Source organism: Dasypus novemcinctus, chromosome 1 (genome assembly GCF_030445035.2).
Source record: "Dasypus novemcinctus isolate mDasNov1 chromosome 1, mDasNov1.1.hap2, whole genome shotgun sequence".
NCBI classification, from domain to species: domain Eukaryota; kingdom Metazoa; phylum Chordata; class Mammalia; order Cingulata; family Dasypodidae; genus Dasypus; species Dasypus novemcinctus.
In genome coordinates this window covers 54904359-54920771 of record NC_080673.1, presented here as the reverse complement: position 1 = coordinate 54920771, position 16413 = coordinate 54904359, and the positions used below count along the sequence as shown (strand labels likewise).

The following is a 16413-nucleotide window of genomic DNA, read 5'->3' as shown; positions in this document are numbered from 1 at the left end:
CAATGGCATAAGTGCTCTTTTTATGCTACCTTCCCAGTAGCCTAGGATTGTAGCTATCAAAGTATGATGCCTGGACCAGCAGTATTAGCATAACCTGGGGATTTGTTAGAAATGCAAATTCCTGAGTCCACCCAAGGCCCAATGAATTAGAAACTCTGGGGCTGTGATCTAGCAATCTGTGTTTCAACAAGCCCTATAGATGATTCAGATGCACATTCAAATCTGACAATCAGTGGCCAAAGAAATTTCTGTCATGGACATAGAAAGGATCTCAAACAAAGAAAGAGATTATGATATATTTACTGAGCCTTTAAAGAAATGTACTAAATGGTCAAAATATTTTGATAAATCAAATTAAGTCAATCAATTAAGGGAAATGAAAAACTAATACTAGAAATCAGAAAGGCTTTTTTCCTTAAAGAAATATAAATTCTTAAGAGCAGGGAATATAAAGTTGTATTCAGTAAGTGACACACTTAAAATGACTTTGAGTTTCCTACTGTGCATTCTCAATGAAAAAAGAATAGAAGCAGGGCAGAACATAGAGGAGAAAAGGTCAATTACAAAAGATGGATGACAGTTAAGATGATAAATGGGAACAATAGATTTTTAACCAATAACTAAAATTTAGCAATTTTTTCTATTATAAATAAAAGAACCAAACCACAGTAGTTTTAAAAGACCTATGACTTTATGACCAACAGAAATCATAGATATTTTCATATTATATTTATTACATTACAGTTGTTGCAGATATCACAAAATAAAATTTATGGTTATCACTACTTTTAAATTAAAGCAGTAAATTAGGGAGCAGATGTGGCTCAAGCAATTAAGTGTCTGCTTCCCACATGGGAGGTCCTGAGTTGAATTCCCAATATCTCCTAAAAACAAAAGCAAATAACATATGAAAAAACTAACTCAGAGAAGCTGATGTAGCTCAGTGGTTGAGCTCCAGCTTCCCACCTACAAGGTCTGGGGTTCAATCCCCCGCTACGGTACCTTAAAAAAAAAAAAAAAGGCAGTAAATTAGATCCACCATTAGATCTCATTACTTTATGCAATAAAGAAGCACGTACAGGTGGCTGACTTGGCCCAGTGGTTGGGGCATCCGTCTACCACATGGGAGGTCCGCAAGTTCAAACCCTGGGCCTCCGTGACCCGTGTGGAGCTGGCCCATGTGCAGTGCTGATGCACGCTAAGAGTACCCTGCCACGCAGGGGTGTCCCCCGCGTAGGGGAGCCCCACACGCAGGGAGTACGCCCCGTAAGTAGAGCCGCCCAGCACGAAAGAAAGTGCAGCCTGCCCAGGAACGGCACTGCACACACAGAGAGCTGACACAACAAGATGACGCAACAAAAAGAAACAGAGATTCCCGTGCCGCTGACAACAACAGAAGCTGACAAAGAAGAACACGCAGCAAATTGACACAGAGAACCGACAACGGGGGGGAGAGGGGAGGGGAGAGAAATAAATAAACAAACAAACAAACAAAAAGAAGCACATACATTACTATACTACAATTAGAAGAGTTTGATAACTATATTTCAATATATTTGGTTCCTTTGTGATCCTAGGTATTTTATTTTATATATTTAGAAACATTATTCTGAGAGAAGGTCCACAAGCTTCACCAGGTAGCCAAAGAGTCTAGGAAACAAAAAGATTTTTTAAACTCTGCAAAAGTTAACAGGTAAGAGCTGTGTTATTAATAACAAGTTTGGGCAAGGATACAGAAAAAAAGGAATCCTTGTAATTGGTAGTGGGAACGTAAAAATGGTGCAGCCACTGTAGAAAAGAACTTGGCAGTTTCTCAGAAAATTAAGTACAGAATTACCACATGGTCTAGCAATTCCACTTCTAGTTATATACCTACATGAATCAAAAGCAGGGACTTGAAGAGATATCTGTACAACAATATTGAAAGCAATATTATCTGCAACAGCCAAAAGGTGAAAACAATTCAAATTTCCATCAGTGGATGAATGGAGAAACAAAATGTTGTCTTTAATACATACAATGGAATGTTATTCAGCCATAAAAAGGAAAGTTCTGATACATGCTACAACATGGATGAGCCTTCAAGATACCAAGTTAAGTGAAATAAGCCAGACACAAAAGGACACTGTATTATTTCATTTATATGAAATAACTAGAATATGCAAATTCATAGAGACAAAAAATAGATTATCAGGTTAGCAGGAACAAGGTTGGGGGAAGAGGTTATTGCTTAATGGGTGCAGAGTTTCTTTTTGGGGTAAATGAAAAGTTTTGGGAGTAAATCATGGTGTTAATAGCACAATAGTGTGAAGGTAACTAATGCCAATGAACTGTATCTTGGAAGTGATAAAAATGGGAAATTTTTTGTTGTATATATGTTACCACAATAAATTTTCTTAAAGTTTTCTTGACCTCTTCTGCATGATGGGCTCCTTTATGGTATGAGAAAACTTATAGACCCTCTTCCCAAAAAGCTACTCATAAACTGATCCCCTTTCTCTTTGAAACATATTTTGTTTTAAAACCTTAAGAGTAATAAAAATAAATCAATTGCTGGCAGCTATAACAAAGGAATGGAGTCATCTTTACTAATCAATCAGAGAATTTCCACGTCTGGGAGGAATTAAAGCATCTCCCAAGAGCTAAACACAATTGTGCTAATAAATCCTTTACTGTCTTACTGGAACATTTGGGTATTCTTAATTAAGAAATTTTTAGATGTTGGAAAGGTAATATGATACATATACCAAAAATAACATAACATGATGGCAGGCACAGGACAGTACTCCATAATAAAACTTACCAATATTTCTGCAGTGAAACATGGAAATACTGGAAGGATCAAAGAAATCTTCCTAGAGATGTCTGATTTCAGCTTTGAAAAACTAACCAGATAAAAATAGGAAGAGCTTGCTTTTTAGGCAAAGGGAAAATCTTCAAAACCTTCAAAGCTTTAGAGGCTAGTCTGTTCTGGGATTGCCAGGATATTTCGGTATGGCTGGAGAAAAAAAGGGAGAAGTGCTAACGGATAAAGCCAGAAAATGAGTAGGACAGACTGTAAAGGTCTTCTGGATCTTTCTAAGTCATTTGATTTTTATTTTATCCAAATGTCATGAAAAGTCATAGGAGAGCTTTCTTTAAGGAAATGGCAGTCAATATTGCAGTTAGAAAGCTTACACCAGCAGCAGTGTGACGAATGGATTGAGCCTCCCTTATGCCAGGGACCATGCTAGACATTGTAAATATACGATTATAAATTTTCACAACAATCCTGAGAGATAATTACTGTCCTTCACATTTTGCAGATGAGGAAACTCACAATGAGAAATTAAGTGCCTTCCTCAAAGTCACACAATTACTAAAGGTAGAAGTGGGACACAATTCTGTTTTAATATCTGGTAACAAAACAGAAATTCAGAACATTTATATTAATAATTATATATGGAAGCCTACTGAGGAGCAAAGAATAAAGACTCTCTCAGGCCCCCAAAGCCAGGAGACCAGGATTTTTGGACTTGCTTAGTGTTGACTAGCTATGAGGCCTCTGAAGAACTGGACCTAGATTACCCTAAAAACCATTCCCATTCTAAAAAAAAAAAAACCCCAGTTTCTAAAAACGCCAAGGAGTATGAAGTAGACCTATGACTAAAATGCGTTCCCAAAATAACTGTGGGGGGAGAGGAAGCAGGACAGATAGAAAGGGAACAAAAAAGACTCAGCTCTCAGAAAAGACTTGGCTTTATTAAACAGATAAATGCCTATGGGTAGAAAATGAGAAAAAAATCAAATTGAAGAACTGATTGTTAAGGACCCTAAACAGAAAAATCACAAATGACTGGTACCAAACAATCTTCATACCCACATATCTGAACATTTTAACAAACATAGTGGGGCCAAACAGGTAAGCATGCTTACTGACCCAAGTACCTGGAACTGTCAGGGAAACTCTGAAGCAATAATTGAATAAGGAAGTATCATAGCAACTATTCTTTATTTAAAGAAAAACGTAATGGAAAATATCTTCTGCCAGAGATGATAAAAGCTCTAAATACATAAGGAGCTCTAAATACATAAAAAAGCTCTAGAATACATAAGGAGAGTATCCTAAACAAGCAGCATTCCCACAGATAATCCATGTATAAACCTAACTTTACTTTTTTCAAGAAGATGCTTTATATAACTTCTAAAAGAAGAGTTAACAATATTAGTTTCTTGGTCTAACATTTATTTCTGATCACTAAATTTAAGACAGTTTGGGATTTGGACTGATTTTCCTAACTCAGAGTATTTATCTGTCTCTGATTAACAAAATTTTAAAAATGAAACCTAAAAAAAAAAAAAAGATCCATTCCTATGTCAATGAGAAAAGTAGCACTGAGAAGAGGCAGGCAAACAACTAAAAATATTAAAGGAGAATTAAGCCCCTTGGCTATTTATGACTGCCAAACTAGTACTAAGAAGCTACAATATGCTGCTCTGGAGATATAAATAGTTCTGTAAGACATTTAGTCGTAAGACATATTCTATAAATAAGAGATATCTCTTCTCTTGGAGAATCCCAATTCATATGAGCGTATTGAAATCTCAGAGAAGTCTTGCTATAAACCTGCTTAATTTTATTTCACCAGCATTTTCTATATTTACTTAACCAAAGAATCCATTTTTTGTATAACAGCTAATATTGTTTGGAAATCACTTTTGGAAAATGTTGCTTTTTAAAAAAAAGAAAGGCAGACTGCCACATGCAGCACACTCACTTGGATAATATTGCTATTTTTTAATGTGAGCATCTTTTATGCACTAGCCATATCAACTGATTAGAAAAACTCTAAAGCTTGAAAAATTTATAGTCAAAGCAAGTCCAATCTCACGAACTAAGAATCTTCAGAAGGCAAAAAAAGATGATGCTACCGACCCCCAGGAGGACACATGCTTTGAGGCCTGCTCCCTTCCACAAAGCAGTGATGGACTTATACCATACAGTCTTGCCCAATCCCTGTTGGAATCAAAGATAGACATTTGTAAGGCAGATATCCAGGTACAAAATGTTTGGTAATGGACCTGGGTACTAAAAAAACTTATCTATTCAGTTCCATGGATCCCCTCTCTAATCAGGAGACTTAAATGATAATCATACCAGAGACAATCATGTTAATTCATGCTTTTACAGTATGAAGTTATAATAAAGAGTTTTTCAGAGTTGGAAACGAACTTACAAGAAATCTACTTTGACTACTAATCTGATCCCTGAATTTTCCTTACACATCCCTGCCAAATGGCATTTCACTTCATACTCAAAAATCACCAGTTGTGGGAAGCGGACTTGGCCCAATGGATGGGGTGTCCGTCTACCACATGGGAGGTCCGCAGTTCAAACCCCAGACCTCCTTGACCCATGTGGGGCTGGCCCATGCGCGGTACTGATGCCCTTCAGGGAGCGCCTTGCCACTCAGCGGTGTCCCCCGTGCAGGGGAGCCCCACACACAGGGAGTGCGCCCCATAGGGAGAGCAGCCCCTGTACGAAGGAAAGTGAAGCCTGCCCAGGAGTGGTACCGCACATGCCGCTGAGAGCTGACACAGCCAGATGACACAACAAAAAGAAACATGGATTCCCCGGTGCCACTGATGAGGATAGAAGCAGTCACAGAACAACAGAGAGAATGGACACAGAGAGCAGACAACTGGGGGGGGGGGGGGAGGGGGAGAAGGGGAGAGAAATAAATAAAAAAATAAATCTTTAAAAAAAAAAAAATCACCAGTTGTCAGAACACTCACAACCTCCCATTCCAGCACAGAACAACTGCCCTCTTCAGGTCTGTAATTTGATTCACTATATATCTAAATCCCTATAATAGATTATTACATTATTATAGATATATATAATAGTATGTTAGTATAATAGTATATAATAAGCCTCCCCAACTCCCCCCAAAAATGTTGTTGAACTGAATAGGAATCACTTCTTTTCTGACAATTAAAAAGTGCACATATCTGGAATCTTTTATACTTTTATTGTAAAGATTCCATTATATGATAAATGTCAAATATATGTATATTCAAGATAGGAGTCAACTCAAGGAATAAGGAAAGGGGAATATATTAGACTGGGATTCACAAAAGGGATTTAACATTGATGCCAATGTTATGATTAGGTTATTTGGTATATTTGTTACATGTATATTTGTTCAATTCTAGACAGTTTTTTTCATGTTTTAAATATTGCATTAAACATTTATTTAAAAGATCCCATTATAAAGCCCAGTATTCTTTTTTTCCTTTATACTTATAACACTTAGGCTCAGATTATGGCTCTTCCATATATAATTACGTTTGAGGTATCTACTATGACACATGATGTCTAGAACACTGTCTATGATGCGAGGGACATGGAAACCAGCAATTGTTTTTGTGCAATATTAAAAACACAGAAAGAATTTCAAGGTAAGTTTTACTTGACATAAGTTAGACCCTAAAGAGATTAGGATCAAGAGAAATATACTTAACTTCTGCCGCCTAGTCCAAAGGAACAAACTGTAATATTCCTACTATATAACTGAGTTAACCGCCACCAGCCTGCATTCATACCTAACAAACTCAACAAATTAAGGATGGCCTTCATTCAGGACTGGCTGTTTTGAGTTTCCCCCAGGCCATGGTAAAATCTACAAGTTTACATATATGTGCAAAGAGGATAGGTAGGGATAGTGATTCCCGCTCCTCCTGAAATAACACTGACCCACAGCAACCCGCTCCTTTTAATCCCAAAAAGAAAAATTAGCTTATGCAACTACCTTACTCTCTATTACTTTTAGCTTAGTATATAGGCAATAAGCATACTTAAAGCCCACATCTGTAGAGACAGACAATTCAGTGAAATGTGAACTAAACAGTTAACTAGATATTAGAAAGCTGTGAATTACAAATGACAAGCTAAGGAGTTCAAATTTTATTTTGAATAAAATCTTATTTCAGGAAACGGACTTTGGCCCAGTGGTTAGGGCGTCCGTCTACCATATGGGAGGTCCGGGGTTCAAACCCCGGGCCTCCTTGACCCGTGTGGAGCTGGCCATGCGCAGTGCTGATGCGCGCAAGGAGTGCCGTGCCACGCAAGGGTGTCCCCCGCGTGGGGGAGCCCCACACGCAAGGAGTGCGCCCGTGAGGAAAGCCGCCCAGCGTGAAAAGAAAGAGCAGCCTGCCCAGGAATGGCGCCGCCCACACTTCCCATCCCGCTGACGACAACAGAAGCGGACAGAGAAACAAGACGCAGCAAATAGACACCAAGAACAGACAACCAGGGGAGGGGGGGAAATTAAATAAACAAATAAATATTAAAAAAAAAAAAAATCTTATTTCACCCTTCATTTCTAGTATTCACTATTTTGGAAACAACTAAATTTGGATAAAAAATACTTTGATTAAAACTCTTAAAAGGCTTCCCATTGGAGCAGATGTGGCTCAAGTGGTTGAGAGCCTACTTCGCACATGGGAGGTCCCGGGTTCCATCCAGGTGCCTCCTAAAAACAAACAAGCAAAACAAACGAAAAATCCACTGCAGGGGAGCTGATGTGGCTCAGTGGTTGAGCGCTGGCTTCCCACATATGAGGTCCCAGGCTCATTTCCCCACCATAGTACCTGGGAAAAAAAAAAAAAAAAAGGCTTCCCATTGCCCTTTATATAAGACCCAACAGGCACATATCCAATTCACAAAGCACTCAACAATTATGATTTTTTTTGTGTACCTTTTTACCTCATCTTAACCCCCTTTTCTTATCATCAATATTCTAGCTATATTGAAATTCTTTCAGCAACTCAGTGTTGTCCTTCCTCCACGCTCTCAATCACGCTGTTCCCCCTCTTCTTGGTATACTCTCTGCCTGCCTAATTACCTGAAACCCTTCAAATCTGTTTAAATGTCACTTCCTCAAGGAGGCATTGTCTGACTCTTCGACATTTCCTACTGTTTACTGCCACAGAAATTTGAGTTAATACTATCATAACACTCATCACATTTTATTGTACTAATATGTCTAACTGTTCATATTCTCCACAAAGCTGAAAGTCCAGTGAAAGCAAAGACAGGGTCTTGTTTTCTAGAAGATGCAGCTCTAAGCCTGGCATACTTCAGGTCATCAGTCTCTGTTGGATAGAGATTGCTGAATGAATGTATGACCTTGCCTAGAGATATGTTTTTAAAGCATTCCTATTTAAATATCAAAGAAGAATCTTGAGTTCTGCCTACCTGCCAACACTGCAATCTTATTTGCTATTTGTTTAAAATTTTATATAATCCAGATGTAGCCCTCTCCTCAGTCTGAATTAATAAAATTGCATTACTTAGATATACTGTTGATAGCAAAATTGAAAGTTAACTACTGTTTAAAAAAAATTTTTTTAAAGGCTGTCTGGAGGACAAATAAATGAATGCCACTGGTTTCTAAAACCAAAAGAAAAAAAAATCTTTAATAACTAGTTTCTTGAAATATTTCTCTTTCCTTTTACATAAAATAGATATTTCTTGAAAAGCATGTAAATACCACTTAAAATCATGCCTCTTTATTCTGCTTTATAAACTGGCAGGGTAGTTCTTTGCTTCTGGCCACTATTTTCTCTTTCACTTAATTAATAAGCTGTAACACAAAACTCAAGTGCACTAAAAATCAGTGGCTATTTTAATGAGCCCTTAGTGGATACGCTTTAAAAATGATAGTTTTACAAGACTATCCTTCATTTCTTTTTCTGTTTAGATCACAGAAGCCAATTAAAAAGTGACACTCAATTACAATAAAACGCAATTACTTATTTTATAGTAAATGTGCTACATTGAAATATTTTTCACCTTCTATTCTCTCCATAATCTAATATTATAGCTATTTTGTATACTTTTAAGCAATTCAGTTAATTTTTTTTTTAATTAGATGCCCTAAGTAATAGTCAAGAATTTAGAAATCGGGAAACGGACTTGGCCCAGTGGTTAGGGTGTCCGTCTACCACATGGGAGGTCCGCGGTTCAAGCCCCGGGCCTCCTTGACCCCTGTGGAGCTGGCCCATGCGCAGTGCTGATGCGCGCAAGGAGTGCTGTGCTACACAGGGGTGTCCCCCGCGTAGGGGAGCCCCACGCGCAAGGAGTGTACCCATAGGAGAGCCACCCAGCGCGAAGGAGGGAGCAGCCTGCCGAGGAATGGCACCGCCCACACTTCCCGTGCCGCTGACGACAACAGAAGCGGACAAAGAAACAAGATGCAAAGAAACAAGATGCAGCAAAAAGACACAGAAAACAGACAACCGAGGGAGGGGAGGGGAATTAAATAAATAAAAATAAATCTTTAAAAAAAAAATAAAAAAAAAAAAGAATTTAGAAATCTTATTCAGCACATACAGGAACTTCCACAACTACAACTCACCTCCAATTTTCATAGCCCTGATATTTTCATGCCCAAGTCCCAGTAAATGGGAAATGCAAGAAGATTCATAATTGCATGAGACTACATTTCACTGATTCTAAGATGCATTTTTTCACATTTTGACATCTCTGAAATTGGAATACATCTTATAGTTGAGGCTCTCTGAAAAGGTATAATTGACAGCAATTTTTTTCTTTTAGTGGTATAAAAATAATGTTCATACAACTGGCATCTTAGGCTAAATGAAATAAAGTTATTAAAACAAATAAAGTTTTTTCTAATAATCCTTTCTAACTGATCTAAGGGAAGAAATCACAGTAAAATTATAATCAAACAATTTTAGAATCAGAACAAAATGAATTTAAGATTGACATTTTACCTTTTTAGAAAATCTGTGAATGGGTAAACTCAAGAAAATGAAATAACTGGATAAAAATGCTTTTAGGAAAAGATATAGATAGAAGCAGAAACAACAAAAATCACACACACACATACACAAAAGACTTAAATATGTCAGTGAATCATAACTGCCAAGAAAACAGAGGCATGAAATAGATCGAGAGCGTTATCAATAAAAAAAAGCAAATGCTAGGAACATGGCGGGGGATAACTCAGCACATTGTTTTTAAGAGAAAATTTACTATTGTATTATTTCTCCCTCCTTAAGGAAGAATCATTATCATCTTTTAAACAAAAATATGGTATAGCTAGTTGAAATAATTTTAATCAAATGTAAAACTGTAAGCATTTTTAATAAATTAAAAACCAACCTACCAGTATTGTCTTCCTTCTGGCTCAATCTGTTTCACCTTCAGGTAATCCTAGGATAGGGGCTCCTTTTCAGATCCCCAGTTTTTCATGTCGATCTTCTACCTCCCTGTGGCAACAATATTTTCTAATTAAAAGAGTCCTTTTGTGCCACAGGGAGGATTTCTGATGGTACAACAAACAAAAAAGTTACCACAGCTCATCATGAAGTCAAATCAGTCCTGAGATTCTTCAAGAAAGAAATCTAGCTCCTCATCTTATTTTTCTAGAGAGAAATCTGACTATATTTTTAAAAACCTAAATTTTCTTTTAATCAAAAAGTTCTTTCTTATTGAATCATATAAAAATTTTATCACTCATCTATCTTTTTAACTAATCTCTAAACACAGTATTGTTCATCACTAAAAAACTGTTCTAAGTTGCCTTGATAAATTAATTTAATAAGACCAACTTTTTGTGTTTTGATACCTGGTTAAGAAGCCAGGTATCTGGGCAAATAAAAGTACTGCTCCCAGTGATCCGGAGAGAGAAGGGGGAAGCTACCAGACCACCTTACAGCCAATGTTTACTAATAAAGATTAATAAACCCATTTGTTTATTAGACTGGAAGGTTAAAAAAAAAAACAGGTTATTGTTCCCTGGCTGGTAAGATTAGGGTGATTTTCAGTATTTATTTCTTGCAATACCTCTCAATTTTTTCAACGAGAATATACTGTTTTTTTAGAAGAAAAAAATCAAATTTAGGTATCAGCAAGAATGCTTAAAACTTACTATGATTTTAGGACAGTTAATCTAAGTATGGCAATACTATGACTTTGATATAATATTGTGGATGACTATATTTATGTTTTTGGATGACAACATTTTTATAAAATCCCATGTTATTCAATATAAGCAAAAATGGAAATTTATTTAAGGTTTACATAGATGGTCCTTGATTACACTGAAATATTATGCCAAAACTCAATTTTTGTTTTAGTTTATATTTCCTAACTAGCTACTATGTGTTCAACACAATATGGACAAAATAAAAAACTATGGTCTCTGTCTTTAACGGGCTTATACTCTCACTGGAAAAGCAAAAGGAGCATACAAACAAGAATAGCAGAAGAAAGTAAACGATCAAGTATCTAAGTCTAGATGGTATAAAAGAAGATCAGAGAAGAAAGTGTTCAAAGTAGGTCACAGCTGTAAAAAGTTTTACATAGTTGGGCTTTAAAGAATGGATAATACCTGAACACATCCCAGCTAGAGGAAAACTATATTTGAGCAAAAGCTCAGACAGGTAAATAGTAGAGGCAAACAGAGGCCAGTAAGGAAAACAGCTAGGAGAATACAATGTTTCAGCAAATAAATCCAGGTTACTGAGGATCTACTTCTGGATGATTCCAGGGGTCACTGGATTTGGCAGAGGAATGGCCTTTGAAATCTAATAAACAGATTCAAGGAGAATATGTATAGATGCCAGACCACAGTTAAATTAAGGGGAAAAGCACAGATTGAGTTATAAAGCATTTGTTTAAAAAAAGTAGATGTGAAAGGAAGGGGAAAAAAAACAACAGAGAAGAAAACAGAGTTAAACAAATGTACAGTTTTAATTTATAAAAGACCTGTTCATATTTGAAGGTGCAAAGGGAGGTACTAATGAAGTTAAGGGAGCACTTACAGAGCACCTAGTATGTTGCAAGCACTGTGCTAGGGACTTTTTATATTTATTTTATGTAGTCCTCACATGTTGAATTCCTATGTTACAACTGGGAAACTGAGGTTCTCAAAGGTTAAATACCATAAAGTAGTAAAGAAGAAATATGAAACCAGGACTAGATCAAGTTAATATTCTTCACTCTCCTACTAAAGAGAGCTACTCAAAAGGCAAAAAAGAAAAGAAGCTCAGAAATAGTAGCCCCAGATTTTCTATCATATTTGGCCATTCCTTAGTTCTTCTTCTTCCATTGCTTAGAGTTTTTAAAAACTTGTAATATTTCACTTAACTATGCCTCTCCTTTTCTGTCACATCAATTTCTGTTGGATCTTACTTAATAAATCACTTACATAAGTCCTTTCTGTTCCTACTGCTACTCCCTTATTTTACTATTTCTCAAGTCATACTTCAAACTGCAATAGCTAGTTTTCCTGCCTTATCTCTTCCCCTACAATTCATCTTCTATCTACAGAGATACTAATTGCATAGTATCTCTAAATTTTCCAAGACTTTGTTTCCTTTATAATTATTAACTCTTAAGATTCAATTCACAATCTAGTCACATTTCTTAATGGAACTTTAATGTCTTACTATCTTCTAAACATGCTTTGATTTTCAACTGTCTACCCATTTTATTATTCACATTTCCCTCTGTCCATCCAAATCCTATAATCTATCCTCCTTCTTTTCCCTTTCTCTAAAACATCCCCAAATCCAGTAAACTGGATTTTCCTCTTCTGAAAATTTCTCTGAACTTATAAACAGCGTTCATTTGACTCGACTGCTTTGTACTTTAAATATAATCTCCATATCCAAACTGTTAACTCTTTGAAGTAAAGAAACATGTTGAAAACTGTGCTTTGCACAAAGAAAATGCCAAGTATTTACTGATATATATTCTCATAAACTAAAATGGAGAATGGAGAATGAGGAAGATAGATATAGTAACAGATCTCTGTTCAGGTGAAGGATGAGGAAGAAGTAAATCCTACACAGCTCAGTCTTCTCCGTCAAGTCTTAAAAGATTTCCATCATAATTTACCCATTATTGAGTGCACTGGTATCAACTTACTAATTCTTTAGATGGTAATCTGTATCATCTTTTAATATTTCTAAAGTTTTAAAAATGAACATAAAAACTGTACTTTCAAGATGACAATATCTTTCTTCATAGGGAATCCAAAAGAATTTTCTCCTCCCCTTACCCATCACATCAATCTATCCAGCAGATTCCCAGAACTGGTAAAGTCTGCAGCCACTGGGGAAGATATTCCAGGCCTAGCAGAGTCAACACACCCTTCATCCATACTTAATGCTATTCCTCAAAAGTTCTTTATAATTATCTACAGTAATAGGTTTAGCTGAATATGCCTATTTTTTAAGTTTCAGAACATATTTGCTTTTTCCTATGAAATTTACATGTGCATTACTATTACACAAAAGCTGTGTAATAGTAATGTCTATTAAAAGATGAAGCAAAATATCCCATAATAACTACTAATAAAATGTCGAAATCATTCTTATACACAAAATAATGATGACTGCTAGATATAAATCATTACATGATTTTAAAACTCCCACTTCAATGATATCATGAACACTGCTTGTGGTATGGATATATCCATACAGATATATAGGAATAAAAGAAGAAAAACCTCAATGTGAGCATGCAGAGAACAGATATGACAGTCAATAATAATTATGAACTGATATAAACTAAGTTACAATGTAGAAGCATTCCAGGAAGTGTATCCTACAAGTTCAAAAGGAAGTCTTATTCTATACTGCTCTATACAGATTGTTTTTCTTCAAAATCACCAAATAAAAACTGCTATAGCCTTCCTGAGAATAATTCTTTATTTTTCTTCCCTGTCAGCTTCTTCTCCAAAACCTACACATATCTGGAATTTAACTTACAAATTTAAATTTCTATCATCACAAGAAATCAACCTAACCCTAATCTACTACCCAAAAGGAAACATATTAATAGTAGAAATCATAACAACCTTTGTTCCTCTGTATATGTTCTAGATGTCAGAAGCAACAAACTTTATTCAGACTGAAACTCATTTTAAAATGCTTTTAATTCTTTTAAAACAAACAAATTTAAGCTCAGATAGCTGATTCTAAAACTAGTCTATGAATATTAACAAGCCCTTATAAAGTTACATTAAAATTTATGAGCCATAAAATAAAAAGAAAATTAAAAGGAAAAACAAATGTTTAATTTGTACACAGTATCTGATTAGTTTGGCTATTAATATTTGGAAATGGATGCAGGTGATGGTAGCATATTATCGTGAGTTTAATCAACAGCACTAAATTGTCTGTGAATGTGTTGAAAGGTTAAGGTTATGGTCATGTATATCACTAAAAGGAAAGCTAGAGGATAAAACATGGGATTGTATAGCACAGTGAATGAACCCTGTTAGGGACGATGACTGTGGTTAACAGTACATATATAAGAATGCTCTCTCATGAACTATAACAATGTACATCACTATTACAAAATATTAATAAAAGGGTGGTATATGTGAAAAAAATATACCTAAATGCAAACAATGGACTGTAGTTAACAGTACTGCTTTAATATTCATTCATCAATTGTAACAAAGGTACCACACCAATGCTAAGTGTCAACAACAGGGCGATATAAGTGGTATGGGATTTTTCTTTTTAGAATAATGAAAATATTCTAAAATTGATTGTGGTGATGAAAGCACAACTCTGTTACTATACTGAGAACCACTGATTGTACACTTTGGATGGACTGTAAGGAGTGTGACTATATCTAAATAAAACTGCTTAAAAAATAAAAATAATTCATGAGCCAGATGGAATTAAACACGTAAGATGAACTTCTGAAATTCTTTTATTCTACTTTAGAATAACGTATTTACTGACAGTATTTTCCTTTAATGTTAAAGAAAAATAAATCTAAAAAACTCTATCAAGAATTCAAAACCACTTTTAAAAAATTATAAAGTAACTGCTTTTTCCCATACTGTACTTATCCTCCTTTTTCAATATCACAAGCATTCATGTCTCTACCCTTCAAATAAGTCATCACTCAGAGTTCATGAAGATTAAAGAAAATAAAGTCCCTTAAATGGATTGCATTTGTTTCCTATTTGGAATTATGTTTTCACATGATTTACTTTAAATTAATGAAACTTTTACATTCAATTGTACAACCAGTAAGATTCAGCCAACATGCTCTAGTATTTTAATCTGATAATCATCCTAATTTACCTACTTAATTCAAATTTGGCACTGTAGTTTTAATCTTTTTCAGTTTCCAATCTGCTTCCAAAATCTTAAGTCTTCCTCATTAGTTTAATCAAAACATCTTCCAGAAACTTCAAAAGGGTCCATTTTTATCATTCAACTCATGCTATCACTCTTTTTCTTATGTTATTACTATTCTGTTTAGCTATGTTCCTATAATAAAAATCAGTTTCAGTACTATTCCAAAATACCATCCTATATAATACTTTCAGTTGTTCTACCTATACTTTTCCTCGGAAAGGAAATTAATCTCTGCCACTACTATTTTCAGACTGGAAAACTTTCAAAACTCAAGAAGACATGTATCCTTCTGCCAATTGCATTATTTACTGTAAATCAGGTACCCTCCAGACTATATTCATGAAGTCTATTTAAAGTGTTGGGCCACCTATTTGGGGGAGGAGGGCAGGAGCAGGCAGCCCAGATATAACAACCTGGGGCACACAAGGGCTGGGGGAGGATGGAGAGCCAGAGGCAGTTGCCTCTGCTCTGCCTGAAGGGGTGGGTGCCCTTCCCAGGTGAAGGGTGAAGACTTTGGGCTGGGAGAAAGAAGTTTGAGTTGTTCCGAGCTGTCACTCCCTAGCTCTGCACTGGTTTCAGGAGCTCCTCATGGAGGCCCTGCTGTGTGCTATCCGCGTTGGCCACCTGTTTTGATAAAAACAACTGAGTACCATTTCATCTGGGGTTTGCTGACACTGTTGTTATAATTTCTCTGAAGAGCAAAGTAACTTCAAACTCCTCAACAACAGAAAATAAAATTGGGGGAAGGACAGCTCTAAGCTGAATGAAGCTAATTGTCCTAGGGAGTGCTACTAGCAGAAGACACCAAATATTCAAAATTCTTAATCATGAAAGTTTGTTACATTGATAGAAATGTATCTTAAAATTTAAGAATTTTTACTTGGGTTGGAAACCAAATATAAGGATTCATTAATAGCTAAGGATAAATTTTAATGTAAAATTTTAGATGACGACTACAATCCTTCCAGTAAAAACTCAATTTTTTATGATCAATGACAAAAATGAAAAGATTTCTCTAAGAATTATACATATAAGCTATGCTATAGAGCTATCTCACCACAGACAGACAAAAAACACTAAGATATCTAAGAAGACAAAAAAGGAGGGAGAATCTGATAGACTACTACGAAGATTCTTCTGACCTGAAAAATAGTAACACTGCTCCACCAACAGTGATTCAAAGAAAACTCTTAATCTTCTGTAGAATGAGAATATCATTATCTATTTTTAACA

The 16413-nt window shown here is 35.7% G+C and overlaps 1 protein-coding gene across 10 annotated transcripts in view; it reads right to left on the bottom strand.

Moving 5' to 3' along the window:
* The window catches only part of ELF2 (E74 like ETS transcription factor 2), a 124105-nt gene that overhangs the window by 41201 nt on the left and 66491 nt on the right, over nt 1-16413 (bottom strand). For 3 of the 10 annotated variants that reach the window (XM_071214642.1, XM_071214640.1, XM_071214648.1), the window contains exon 5: nt 10176-10278. The exons of 3 other annotated variants lie outside the window; for them this stretch is intronic. Coding sequence is in view for 3 of the 7 variants with exons in the window: in XM_071214632.1 (XP_071070733.1) it covers nt 9402-9414 (13 nt within the window). In the remaining 4 variants the exon portion in view is untranslated. Of the gene's footprint in view, nt 1-9401; nt 9564-10175; nt 10335-16413 lie in introns of all 10 variants that reach the window. 4 more of the 10 variants (XM_071214632.1, XM_071214618.1, XM_071214625.1 and 1 more) reach the window with 3 other exon arrangements.